This window comes from Cervus canadensis, chromosome 33, assembly GCF_019320065.1.
Source record: "Cervus canadensis isolate Bull #8, Minnesota chromosome 33, ASM1932006v1, whole genome shotgun sequence".
NCBI classification, from domain to species: domain Eukaryota; kingdom Metazoa; phylum Chordata; class Mammalia; order Artiodactyla; family Cervidae; genus Cervus; species Cervus canadensis.
This window is the reverse complement of record NC_057418.1, coordinates 9,789,502-9,803,358: the sequence shown is the minus strand read 5'-3', so window position 1 is coordinate 9,803,358 and position 13,857 is coordinate 9,789,502. Positions and strand designations below refer to the sequence as shown.

General features: G+C 38.5%; 1 protein-coding gene across 5 annotated transcripts in view; it reads right to left on the bottom strand.

Annotated features, from left to right (window-relative positions):
* The window catches only part of PDE7B (phosphodiesterase 7B), a 367,556-nt gene that overhangs the window by 43,307 nt on the left and 310,392 nt on the right, over positions 1-13,857 (bottom strand). For all 5 annotated transcript variants that reach the window (XM_043457265.1, XM_043457268.1, XM_043457267.1 and 2 more), the window contains 3 exons: positions 6,356-6,507; positions 3,343-3,406; positions 114-209 (listed from right to left, as the gene is read on the bottom strand). In XM_043457265.1, coding sequence (XP_043313200.1) covers positions 114-209; positions 3,343-3,406; positions 6,356-6,507 — 312 coding nt within the window. The remainder of the gene's footprint in view (positions 1-113; positions 210-3,342; positions 3,407-6,355; positions 6,508-13,857) is intronic.

Genomic DNA, 13,857 nt, shown 5'->3' with positions numbered 1-13,857 from the left:
AATATGAGGTCTTCATCTACCATGCTATGGTTCTTACCACTTTATATTAAACAGCATTGTAGACTGCCATTATTCATGAGAAATGGAGTAGAAACGTGGAAAAAAGGACTTACCTAAAAACCTGTGTAAGGTCACCATGTCTAACTTGAAGTGGTGGATGAGTCCATGGGTGTTGAAGAGGTGGCAAAGCAGTGTCACCAGGCTGTTTCCTATAGGAAAATAGTCAGTTGCTTTAATTCATTTTCATTACTATTAGAAAAATCAAGACAGACAATAGGATCCAAAATTTCTGTAATCAAAGTTCTCTGATAGGATCATTTCTTTTCCTCTTTAGATCTGAAATTATCCAAGTACAAAGGATATTATTATTATGATCTGGTCCCAGGTTTTCTCTTATTGCACAAGAAAAATTAACTCAGACATTTCCGCAATACCACAGGCAATGAAAACATTAAGTGTTAAAAGGAGTCTGCCTATGGCAGTAGCAGGGATACACACGCATGTGTGGGTCTCTGTGTGTGTGTATGTGTTTGTATGAGTATTTTAAAAAATGCACAGTTTAATGGTCACTGAAAATGTGTCTTGTTTCCAAATGATTCTTACATTTATAGGGGTATCTAACCCACCATATTTCTTTGAGCCCCTTTTTTGGGGGAGGGGCAAGAATACTTGAGTGGGTTGCCATTCCCTTCTCTAGGATATCTTCCGACCCAGGGATTGAAGCCGGGTCTCCCGCATTGTAGGCAGACGCTTTACTGTCTGAGCCACCAGGGAAGTCAAACTTTATTTTTTCTGGGCTCCAAAATCACTGCAGATGGTGATTGCAGCCATGAAATTAAAAGACGCTTACTCCTTGGAAGGAAAGTTATGACCAACCTAGGCAGCATATTAAAAAGCAGAGACATTACTTTGCCAACAAAGGTCCGTCTAGTCAAGGCTATGGTTTTTCCAGTGGTCATGTATGGATGTGAGAGTTGGACTATAAAGAAAGCTGAGTGCCGAAGAATTGATGCTTTTGAACTGTGGTGTTGTAGAAGACTCTTGAGAGTCCCTTGGACTGCAAGGAGATCCAACCAGTCCATCCTAAAGGAGATCAGTCCTGGGTGTTCATTGGAAGGACTGATGCTGAAGCTGAAACTGCAGTACTCTGGCCACCTCAGGCAAAGGTTGACTCACTGGAAAAGACCCTGATGCTGGGAGGGATTGGGGGCAGGAGGAGAAGGGGACGACAGAGGATGAGATGGCTGGATGGCATCACCGACTCAATGGACATGAGTTTGAGTAGACTCCGGGAGTTGGTGATGGACAGAGAGGCCTGGCGTGCTGCGGTTCATGGGGTCGCAAAGAGTCGGACACGACTGAGCGACTGAACTGAACTGAACTGAAGCCACCACATTGCCTACTCTTCCTTTGGAAAATCATTCAAGATGAGATTTGACCATGAGATACTTTGTAACTCAAGTCAGCAGAGGTGCAAAACTGAAGCTACAATAACTTGTTAAGCATTCAAGAAATATTGTTCACTAGACAGTAAGGACTTTGAATTTTAAAAGCATTATAAGAGTTTATGAAAGACTGAAATGGACTAAGAAAAGGACTGGTATCTCAAATGTAAAACTATGCATTGCTTAAGCACACTCGTCCAGGGTATCTGATTCTATGTGTTTTTACAGCTTTCATTATCTTCGAGCTATTTCACAAGAATCAAAATTTTAGATAACCAATATCATTGCAGACGATTCTTGTCTGTATACATGAAAATGAAATTAGAGGGAAATACAATTGATTTTCCCCTCCCAGTTTCCCAGCTATGGACAAATTCATTTCAGCATTTCTCACTGCTTCGAATTTTCCTTTGAACTAGCTGTAGCATTTTACTGAATCTGTAATTAATTTAATTAAATAAAATCATTGACATATTCATTTCATATTTTTGTGAGTTGTGATTATACTTTCTTTTTAATAAAGACCATTGAACTAATTCTTTTGTTCATGGTTAATTTCATGTACTGGTCCCCATCTCTCAATTGACTTGAGCAAAGAGAGACACAAGATTATGAGATACATCCCTATACGGTCTAGCTTTCACAGTGTAAAGCTCATTTTCAGGCTCTCCAGGTGGCGCTAGTGGTAAATAATCCGCCTGCTAATGCAGGAGACAAAAGAGACTTGGGTTCCATCCCTGGGTGGGGAAGATCCCCTGGAGGAGGAAATGGCAACCCACGCCAGTATTCTTGCCTGGAGAATCTCATGGACAGAGGAGCCTGGTGGGTTACAGTCCACAGGGTCACAAAGAGTCAGACACGACTGAAGAGACTTAGCATGCATGCACACAGAGTTCAGTTTCAGGGTCTGAGGCTGTATCTCTCTCCACTGTGTGTTGTTTGTCAGGAATAGAATGGTGAGAAAACCTTTTGTAATGACTTAAAACACAAGCCTGGTATATGATGAGTGTGTGCGTGCTGGCACTTCAGTCGTGTCTGACTCTGTGCAACCCTATGGACTGTAACACCACACCAGGCTCTCTGACAATGGGATTCTCCAGCATACTGGAGTGGGTTGCCATGCCCTCCCCAGGGTGAATCTTCCCAACCCAGGGATAAAACCGTTGTCTCTTACGTCTCCTGCATTGGCAGGTGGGTTCTTTACCACTGGTACCACCTGGGAAGGCCATGGTAGATGACGGCCAGCATTAAATGTGATGTCTTTTACTGATTCCCTATTATCAGATTTGTTTAATGGGCAGTTAAAAATACAATAGGATCTTATTATTTTCTTAAGAGAAACCTCTATAGGCACAAGAATTTAAAAAGTGGAGTTAATAAGAACTTCACTTTTCCCTTCAGCTGCAATCTACATTTCTATACTCTATCCTCAGCGATTATTTTCTTCTCATGATGCCAAGCATATCTGAACAATACCTGCAATGGGGCAGACTCACTCACTCAATAAAAGTGCAAAACCATTGGCTCCAGTAAGAGGCAGGACTGATCAGATATGCTTTTATGTTTCTAGTTTTCATCAACTAAGAACAAATGACCTCCTTTTGCATGTGGCTGGAGTATTACACAAGGAAAGATCTAATCTGTGCTTTTTAAATGCCTTTGGAGTCATCAAGACCAGAAGGAAATTGTATTAAGATCTGAAGTCTAAATTCAACCCTTATTCTTCATCTGAACTAATTTCCCTTTGCCCTGGTCCTTCTAGAATGGCTGTAGATTTATGAACGTGGGAAAAGAAAGAAATAAAGAATAACAGTGTTTAAAAATAAATTTTGTTTTTCACAAAATTAATCCCATTTTACGGTGTGTACTTTAGTGAAAATTCTTTTGGGTGACTTACCGTTTGTCAAGCGATCAAACAAGAAAATGTCAAAGTCCCACATTCCCACTTTGGAGAGCATGTGCTGAAAAGGCAAACAAAAAACAGTACTCAGATGAATCATATTGGAGACCCAAACATTTACTTTGAGACACAGTGAATTAAAGAATTAAACAGTTGAAAATAGCAGCGTACTACTATCTATGTACAACTGGTTTGTAGTAAAACAAATCTTACTCCACTCCCTAATAATAACAGTGTTAAAGGGACAGGCTCCGGAATCAGACGGCTACAGCCTATGACAGACGTGAGTCTTACTGTCTGTGGTACCCTGGGCAAATTGCTTAGCCTCTCTGTACCTATTTTCTAACACATTACCATGTGCAAAATAGATAGCCAATGGGAATTGGCTGTGTGCCTCAGGGAACTCAAACCCGTGCTGGTAATGACCTAGGTGGGTGGGAGGGGAAGGGAGGTGGGAGGGAGGTTTAAGTGGGGGGATTATCGGCCTCTGTCCCTGTGGCTGCTTCATGTTGGTGTTTGGTAGAAACCAACACAATTCTGTAAAGCAATTATCCAAAAAAAAAAAAAAAAACCAAACTAAAAAAAGAAAACTATAGCTGATAATACTATTGCTTTGGAGGGTTGTTGTGAAGATTAAATAAGGTAATATATGTAAAGAGCTTAGAGCAGTGCATGCACATAGTAAAGCAGGCATGATAGACCGTGGTTAAAATTGTAGTTTTATAGTCTCTACCTAGGGGAGGAGGTTTACAGTAACGTTAAAAAAAAAAGAAATCTAGATGACTGATGAGCATATTAGTCGGCTCAGTGTGGACTAAATGTGAAATTAACCACTGTCACAGACAGGAAACTGAAGCGTGGGCAATTGAAAATATTGGGTAATTTAAAGACCTATCGTCCGATGTAGACTTATTGTCCTACTGAATAATCTTCCATCGCGTGAATTATACCCCGCTTCGTTTTCCATTCATTTCCTGGCACACAAATGGGTTGCTTCCTCCTTTTGGGTCTTGTGAATAACGTTGCTATGAGTGTAGGTGTACAAATATCTGATTCAGTCCATTTTCAAACCTTTGGTTATGCCTTTTTGTTCTTTGTGCTGTGTGGCATTTGGGATCTTATTAATAGTTCCCTGATCAGGGATCAAACCCGTGCCCCTTGCTTTGGGAGCACAGAGTCTTAGCCACTGGACCACCTTTCTTTTGAACAATACCTCCTGCTTAGAGTTAGATGGTGTCAGAGTTGCAGTTGCTGACTCTCCCCTCACTGTAGCTCCAGTGACTGCCTTCCTCTCCTCTCATGGGCCCTGCTTCCGCTGAGGACCAGCTCTCTTTCCCCACCTCCCATTGAGTGGTCTCCCTGTGTCTTATGATAAAATCCGAAGGCCTCATCATGGCACACAGACTTCACAATAGCATCAAGAAATAAAGGGACAGTAGGTTTTGGGTGAAGCCCAGTTTAAGTGCTCTTTTAATCCAGGTCACACAATTCTAAAGGCAGAGCTAAAATTTGAGCTCTGGTATCCTGATTTCTAGCCTGTTGGTTCTTCCTACATCTATCTCAGTGTCTTTCTCGGGAGAGGGCTGCTGAGACGGGTGGCATCTCTGAGAATGCTGTCAGATGCTCCAGTGCTGGAAGCCTAGCTTTGCTCTGCTGCTGGAGCTTCCCTGGTGGCTCAGAGTATAAAGAATCTGCCTGCAAGGCAGGAGCCTTGGGGTTGATCCTTGGGTGAGAAAGATCTCCTGGAGAAGGGAATGGCTACCCACTTCACTATTCTCCTCTGGAGAATTCCAAGGACAGAGGAGCCTGGTAGGCTACACTGTGGGCTCGCAAAGAGTCAGACATGACTGAGCAATGAACACTTTCACTTTCTCACCAAATGAAACGACCAACCAACCAATCAACCAAACATTCCCTCTATCTCAAGACCTTTGGCTGTTTGAAGGAGTGATAATTATTTTCTTTTTGTAGATCTAATGTTGGAAATTAGTTCTTCCAACTTTACTTGCTGCTTATTTCCTAATAGTACACACCATTAGAATATATTTCTTATTGGTATATAGATGGCACAATATTACCTATCATGTGAACTATAAAATATTACCTTTGACTTCTGTCTAAACTGAGGCAATTTATTCCTAAAATATAAATTCCTTTCAGAGTTTGGGCTAGAGATGACCAGTGAACTTTTTTTAGATTGTCCCACACTATATTTCCACCCTTTGTTGGATCAGTGTATTGCTAATAAAATTGTCAAATCATTAAAAATTTGAATAAATTAAAATGTATAAAAAAGACAATGCACTGTACTGATAGACTAAAGTGGAATTCAAAGTTGGTAATTACTGGGTTTATTTCAGGGTAGCTAGTATGGGAAGACAATGGGTTAAAACATTTAGTTATTCTTTGATTGGTAATCAGCCAGTCCAAAATTTTGTTTTACTTGTGTGTGTGTGTGTTACTTGCTCAGTCATGGCCAACTCTTTGCGACCCCATGGACTGCAGCCCACCAGGCTTCTCTGTCCATGAGATTTTCCAGACAAGGATACTGGAGTGGGTTGCCATTTCCTTTTCCAGGGTATCTTCCCAACCCAGGGATCGAACCTGGGTCTCCTGCACTGCAGGCAGATTATTTACCAACTAAGCTACAAGGGAGACCCTTGTTTTACTTCCTGTTGTGCAGAAATGTTTTGCACATTTATAAAAATAAAAATAGCTGGCATGTGCTAGGTATGAGTCTATTAAGCATGCAAACATGCTTTACTTTATTTAGTCCTTGTGCCACCCCTATGAGGAGGGTGCTTCTACTAACCTCGCTTTATATTAATATTTAAGGAAAAAGCCCAGATGTGTGGAGTAACTGTTGAGTGTCACAGAGCCCCTCAGGGCCCCGAAGTAGGACTCAAAGCGAGGTGCTACCAGTGGAGGTAGGGGAGGTGGGAGGGTGGGGGGAGGCACAGCCTCTCAGCCACTGGGCTGGTATGAAGCGACAGAGGGGTTACTAGCTCACCCTTGCTTGTCCAAGGTAGTCTTCATCCAACAGGTGGAGAGGGGCTTGTGGTATAATTCCACGAAGCAGCCTTGATGCATGGAAGTATCTCTGAAAGCTTAACAATCTTTTCACCTTTTTCTTGGTGCCAATTTCCCCTGAGTGTGTTGTATCTGTGGAAAGCAATCAAATTCCGAAGTTACACATTTAAAAAGCCCTATTTTCTCCACTCTGTAAAAAATAGAGTGCATTTTAAAGGAGAGAATCCCAAGAGATGCTCTCAACGCTTTCTTAAATAGAGACCATGTAACTCTGCATTTGAAATTCTTTTAGAACAAGAAAGATATTTCTGATATGTTACATTCATTAAAAGGAGATATTTCTGACTAATTTTGGAAGACATGAATGTGAATCAAAAACCTCATTTTCTCATTAACAACGTTAGTAAACTTAGTGAGTAAATTTACACACTTCAGGATGCATTTAAAGAACAGTTATGCTTTTAATTCTTCTATACAGGAATGGAGGTTCCAGAATTTAGAACAGGTTCTCATCCTACAATCTCTGTAGTCTGATGGAATCCTTCACCTGATTAGAAGAGTTGAGAATACACTACCTTGGCCCCGAGGAAAGGTTTCCTAATGTCCCAGGAACATCGGCAGCAAAGGAATTAAAACTCTCAGCACAAGAGTGACCTAGATTCTCATGACATGAAGCAAAAAGGGTGTTTATTTTCTAGTGGAGTATATTCTCTTTCACTGGTGGCCATAAAAATCTGATCCTGTCAGTAGAGATATTTTAATACTCCTATCACATGTGCCTTTTAAAACTTGACTGTTGACTGTCCAGAAATACCCCAAGCACATTATTTGAATGTCTGTCAAGGTATGTTTCATCTCAGATGAAATTCTATCAATCACTCAGCCACAGGAGTGATGTCTGCTGCCAAATTTAGATCTGGAGTCAACTGAATGGTCCTAGTAGGAAAACATACAGTTCATACATAGAGAAATTTTGGTTCCTCTCATGCCTCCTCCCATGTACCCTTTTCCTCTACAGAACTCAAAAATCACAGTGGATATTGGAAGCAGAAGAATAAATGGAAAATGACCCTTTTACAATGTGGCGCTCCCCAAGGTCAGGGAATGACCAAAATCAGAAAGTTACTTGGGTTTATTATGCATGCAAAGACTTAACTCAGGGCACACAACACCCACTGCTTTTTGGAAATGCCACCTGATTAAAATTCTTTGCATTTTCAATTGGTTTTAGATTTCATGTGTGGGGAGATGTAAATAAGACCATAAGGAGGTAAGAGCAGTGAACTGAAGTTGGGTACTTAGGTGCACACCAATATTAAATGTGGACTCAGTTCTACTGATGGGTTCTCACTCATTTCTGTTTATCAATCAAAGTACAGGTTAAAGTGGTTCATTCATTAAAAAATGTTTTGAGGCAATTCTCTGATGGTCCAGTGGTTGGGACTTGGCATTTTCACTGGCAAGGTCTGGGTTCAATCCCTGGTTGGGGAAATAAGATACTGCAATGAGTAGAATGAGGCCACAAAAGAATGTTTTGAGTGTTACTAAATGTTACTAAGGGACAGGCACTGTTCCAGATGCTTGGTGAGACCTTTCAGTTCTAGATCCTCTACTGAGCAAAATAAAGACCCCCCGTCTTCAAGAAGCTTGCATTCTAGCCAAGGGAGATAGAAAATAAGCAATAAACAAAAAAGAAGTAATTTATAAAAATGGGTTAGAAGCTGGTATGTGCAATGGGGGAAGAAAGTAAAGCAAAGGACAAGGGATCAGGAGTTCTGTGTTGGGGTAGCCAAAGTTGGCCTCATTAGAGGCTACGATTTGATCAAAACTTGAAGGACATGAAGGAGCTGACCAAGCAGGTATCTGGGGAAAAGCCTTTCTTACAGAGGGACCAGCTCAACTCATTCCAGAGTGGGAGTGAGGCTGGGATGCTGGCAGGTAGAGTGAGAGAAAAAGAGGAGAAAGAGATGTGTTCATACAGCAAAGTGGAGGTGTGTGTGAGAATTTTACTCTGAAAGCCATTGCAACAACTTGGGCTCTACTCTCAGTAAAATGTGGAACCACTGCAAAGTTTTGAGAGGAAAAGTAATATGGAAACACAGCATTTAAAAAGGGTCACCATGGCTTCTGTATTAAGACAAGATTGTAGCAGCAAACTTTTGATGCAGTGAGATGTGTTTTGAGGCTACTGGAATAATCTTGGCAAGAAATGATGGTTTGGTTAGACCATAGAGGTAGCCATGGAGAGAGGTGACGTGGGGGGATTCTGAATACATTTTGAATATATTTTCAAGTTTTTGGCCTGAATAACTGGGGGAATGGAGCTGCCATCATCTGAAATGGGGAAGGCGGAACAGGTGTGGGGTGGATTTCAGCTTGATACGTGTTGAATTTGGATGCCTATTGGAAATTCAGGTGAAGATGTCCAGTAGAAATAAGTGGATATAAAATCCAGAGCTTGGGGGTGAAGACTGGGTTTGAGAAATACATTTGGGAGTGGTCAGATAACATTAACCCAGGGGCTGTGAGTGCAACACTCACAGTCAAAATTCATTGAACTGTGCCCTTAAACAAGCATATTTTATTGTGTGCTTATAAGCAACAATATCCAGTAGCTACTAGCACATTTAGCACACACATTTTGTTATTTAAATACAATTTATCTCTAAAAGGAGCCAGATAACCTTGGTGAAATGTGCGAATCTAGGACTGGGGCAGGCAGAGTACAAGATGAACTGTGACTTCTTGTAATGCTAGAAAATAAGGGAGAGTTCAAAAAATGACGGGCTCATAGAAAAATGACAGAGGAGGCAATGTGAAAGGGGTCTTTCTGAGCAAATTTGAAACTCAGCATGAATAACAGGAGAGTGGATTATAAACCACTGACTAAAAAAAAAAAGACTCCACCAGTCCATAGTAAGGACGTGAGTAAATAAGTAAATAAGAGAAGAGAAAGCTCTGACCAATAAGGTAGGAGAAACAATGAGTTATTAGTAATAACAACCTTTATAGTAATAAGTGATTCAGGCCAGAATCATTAATAGATAATAAAATTAAGTAAAAGCAACAGGATAATTACATAGTGTCAAAGTATCTTTTCACAGGTGACATTAATCCGAAAGAAAACATGGATAGTTTTCTAGTGGACAAAGGTACAGGAGGTGCCATCTTCACTAACTGTTCAAAGTTAACCTCACTTGGCATAGGAGAAGCTGATATCTTACTCTGCCTGACGTCATTCACTGAGAACACATCACCTGTGCAGTGGTCCTGCCCCAAAGGTACATCCCACCCCTCTAAAGAGGTGACATCAGAAAAACCCAAACTGAAGCATATTCTTCAAGTAAACAACCTGTTCGAACTCTTTTTAAAAATTAATTAATTAATTTTTAATTGGGGAATAACTGATTTACAATATTGTGTTGGCTTTTCCCATACATCAACACAAATCAGCCACAGGTATATATATACCTCTGTCTATACTCTTAAAAAATATCAACTTCATAAAAGACAAGGAGAACCCAGGTATTGTTTCATAATAATGGATACACAGATACAGTGTGCTTAATGCAATGCATGGCTCTGAACTGGATCCTGGATCAAAAAAAAAAAATTCCATAAATGACATTAGTAGGACAATTTGTAAAACTGGGATATGGACTTCTATATGAGATAATAATATTCTATCTATAAATGCCTTGACTTTGGTGATTGAACTGTGGTTACATGGAAGAATCCCTTGTTCTTAGAAAATACATGTTGAAATATTGAGGGATAAAGGGGCATGATGTATACAACAAATTCTCAAGTGATTAGGAAGAAAATAGCAGCAAGGCAAATAAAGCAAAATACAACTGGTGCATCTGGGTAAAGGGACTACGAATTTTCTTTGTTTGGTTTTCACAAATTCCCTGTAATTCTGATGTTATTATATAATAAAGAGTCCAAGAAGAGAGAGAATGGGAAGGGAGAAATCTGACATAATGACATGGAGTATATTCAGCTCTTAAGGAGTTTTGCCATCTTTGGGAGCAAAGAAATGTGGTGATATTTCTATATAGAACTATATAGAATGAAATCAAGTGTGTCAGTAAATAAATGAAATTAATTATTTCTGTGTTATGTATAAACCTGAAAGGAAATATCCATACAGTGGTCTATTCCTTTTTTTGGTAGTCTATGAAAATCCTTCCATTCTAAAATACTAGAAGAAAATCTCCCTTGTGGCTGACAGTATGCCTGTGTTTACGTAATAGAATCAGAGGCAAACAGCTTAAGCTTGGATTATGGAAATATGGCACAAACATAGCAAATTGAAATTGTGGATTGTTTCTTGGTAAACTTCCATTCATCTTTCCATGTGAGATAATATTTTAAGCAGATTCGCAACTAAGATAATGGCACTTGTTACATACAGTAAATATAGGTGGTAAGAGAGAATTTCTGGTCACCAAAATTATCATTTTGACTAAAATATTGCCAATCTCCTGATGCTATGAGCTGAGAAGCCATTTTTGCTTTAAACGAAAGAGGAAAACAGCAAGAGTCTCTCCTTATTTTTTTTACCCCATAGTCAAAGTGGTGATAGTCTATGAACATGACAATATGTATCTCTTTCAATTTTTATTTTCATTTTTGATATTTTTTGTTCTTAATTTTTATTTTGAAAATATTATGTTAAAAATGAAATAATTACTGAATTATTTGGTACCTTTAAATAAATTTAATTAATTAAAAATTTATTAAAATAAATCTATACATAAAACCTTCTCATAGTTAAATTTTTATGGTAGTGCGTGGGTTAAAAAATACATTAATAGCATATAACATCATTCATCATGAGAGTGTCAAAGTTTTGGAATCATTTGGTTTAATGTGTATTCTTTATTTGTGAAAATTCTTACTTATTGTCTGAGATGGGCAGGTAGGTATCTGCCAAGATACAGTATTTGTTGGTGGCCAATATTTTCTAAAATACCAAGGCATGTCATAAGTATCCATTTAGCACTGCTCTCTGGGTTGTTCTTTAATATATGAGAGAATAATTCAGAAGTGATACTGGGTGACCATTTATGAAAATGATAAAGTTTCATTTTCTCACATGAGGACATTCATAAAGCTAAATGAAAAAAACTTTAAGGTAGCTCTCTTGAAGAGATTCAATAATGAAAGAAAATAAATTTATTTTAAAACAATATTAAAACTTATTTATCAACTGTCATTTAGGGAGCACTTTGTGCTGTGAGATAATAAAATAGAAAACTAGGATATAAACTGAAGGTATAGTTGGGAGAAAAAATTCATATAAAGAACAACCTGTGAATAAATTACCATGTTGTATAATAATCCTAGGTATTGGCTTTGGGAGCGTCGATATGTGTTATACAGTTATTAAATAAGAACTGACACATTTGTTTCCAAAAGGACTTTCAGTGAGTAGCATATTTTTGTTTTGATTAGTAGGAGTACAGTGACAGGCATTTCTGGACAGAAATTTAAATGGTTGGCTAAGCTAAATTTGGAAGACAGCTTCATTAAAATCAGGCTTCCCTGGTGGCTCAGATGGTAGGTAGAGAATCTGCCTGCAGTGCAGGAGACCTGGGTTCGATCCCTAGGTCGAGAAGATATCTTGGAGAAGGGAACAGCCACCCACTCCAGGATTCTTGCCTGAAGAGTGCCCATGGAGAGAGGAGCCTGGCGGGCTATAGTCCATGGGGTCGCAAGGAGTTGGACACGACACTTTCAGTTAAAATCAGCTTGCAAAAATTTAAAGAATCTTAACAAAGTGTGTAATAATAAAATACTGGGTTTATTTAATACTTTTATAGAATTAAAAAACTTGATTTAAAGGCATTCACAGCTATCCAAATGGTGCTTTCTGTTTGGATTTTGTAGTTTAATGGGCTATGGGTCCCCATATTCTCATTTGGAAGTTACAAAACGTTGCTCCAGAAGGCCTCACTGTCTAATCTATGCACGCATTGACTCTGACTGTGAAAGTCGTTTTCTGCTTGCTTGTTCTCTTACAAATTTCACAAATTGTACATATTAACACATTTCTGCACTATTTAGACACTAATTTTAGGGTTATGAAGTTTATATTGGCACTGCTCATATGGTAATTTTCAAATTTCACAAGCTGGGATTGGCTTAAGTGCAAAAAATGTTAATAAAAATTATTTTCATTTTGAGTACCTTCTCTATGGCATCTTCTCTTTACAGGGGCTGATACATTTTGGTACTAGGAGAAATCTTAAACCTAGAAAAAAATATCTGGGGTTAAAGAAAAGCTATAAGCTCACCTATATGATGAGGCTGTTTCTGTCAACTGTATACATAGTTCCTGCAACAATGTCTGTATCTACTATCAGGTTTAAAAAGCCCATTTGGGTTTTCCACACCATCTTACAGAAAAACTTGAACGACCTTTTTGGCCAACCCAATATTTTCAGAATTTGAATAATTAGTAATTGGTGCAGAGGTAGCTCCGGTAGTTCTGAGGAACAAAGAATGCTTTTATGTTTAAGTGGGAACTTGCTTCTAGCAAACATGGAGACTCAACGTCATAAATTTAACATCATCACTTTCAGAGCACTAATTCTACTGAATATTTAAAATAATATTATTAATAAAATCCCACGATCTGATAATTGTTGTACTAATAATTATAATACTTATATAATTATTATACAATGATATAATCACTATGTTATAATAATTATAATGAAATTCCTTGCTGAGTTAGTGGCTATTCAAATACTTTTCATATTCTTCTCTCACAGAATTTTAATATGTCTTGTACTAAAGAGATAATGGTATAAACTTATTACTCTTCAAGGTTAGAAATCATCTTATCAAATGTTGTAACTCCTTGTATCTAGCGTATAATCTTGCTAATAATGGAAGCCCCATACAAAGTTTGTTGTTGTAATTTGAATGAATTCTTTCAATTAGTTTATAGAAACATGATTATCAAATGCCATTTTAAAACAAAAGCTGATTTGTAAAGTGTATGATGCTAAAACTTACATTTATACACTAGCTTTTGAAATCATTTTCTCAACCCCCCAAATGGAGTTCCAGAGATCAGGTGTTTCTGCCACTGCCATTTCCCGTGACTGATCCCCACTCTAACACTGTGCCCTGTGTGATAGCAAATTTACTCTTATTTACACATTTGACTTTCTTATTAGACTATAAGGTCTCAGAGGCCAGATTCCTGGTAGTTTTCTTTGAAATTTCACATTATCCTGCAGCATATAGGTGTTAAATATATGATGATGGCATTAAATAATTTTGCTCTAGTTCTAAGCTCAAGAATGATTGAGCCTTGGAGAAATCAGGTTGAAAGTCTAGTTTTAAATATGTGGTTTTAAAAAAGATGAAAAAAGTTAATTAGTGTGATTTTAGGAGTCCTGAAACACAACTAGCAGCTTTACAGTATAACACTTCTTTTGTATAGCCAATTCTGCCAGTTTGGGA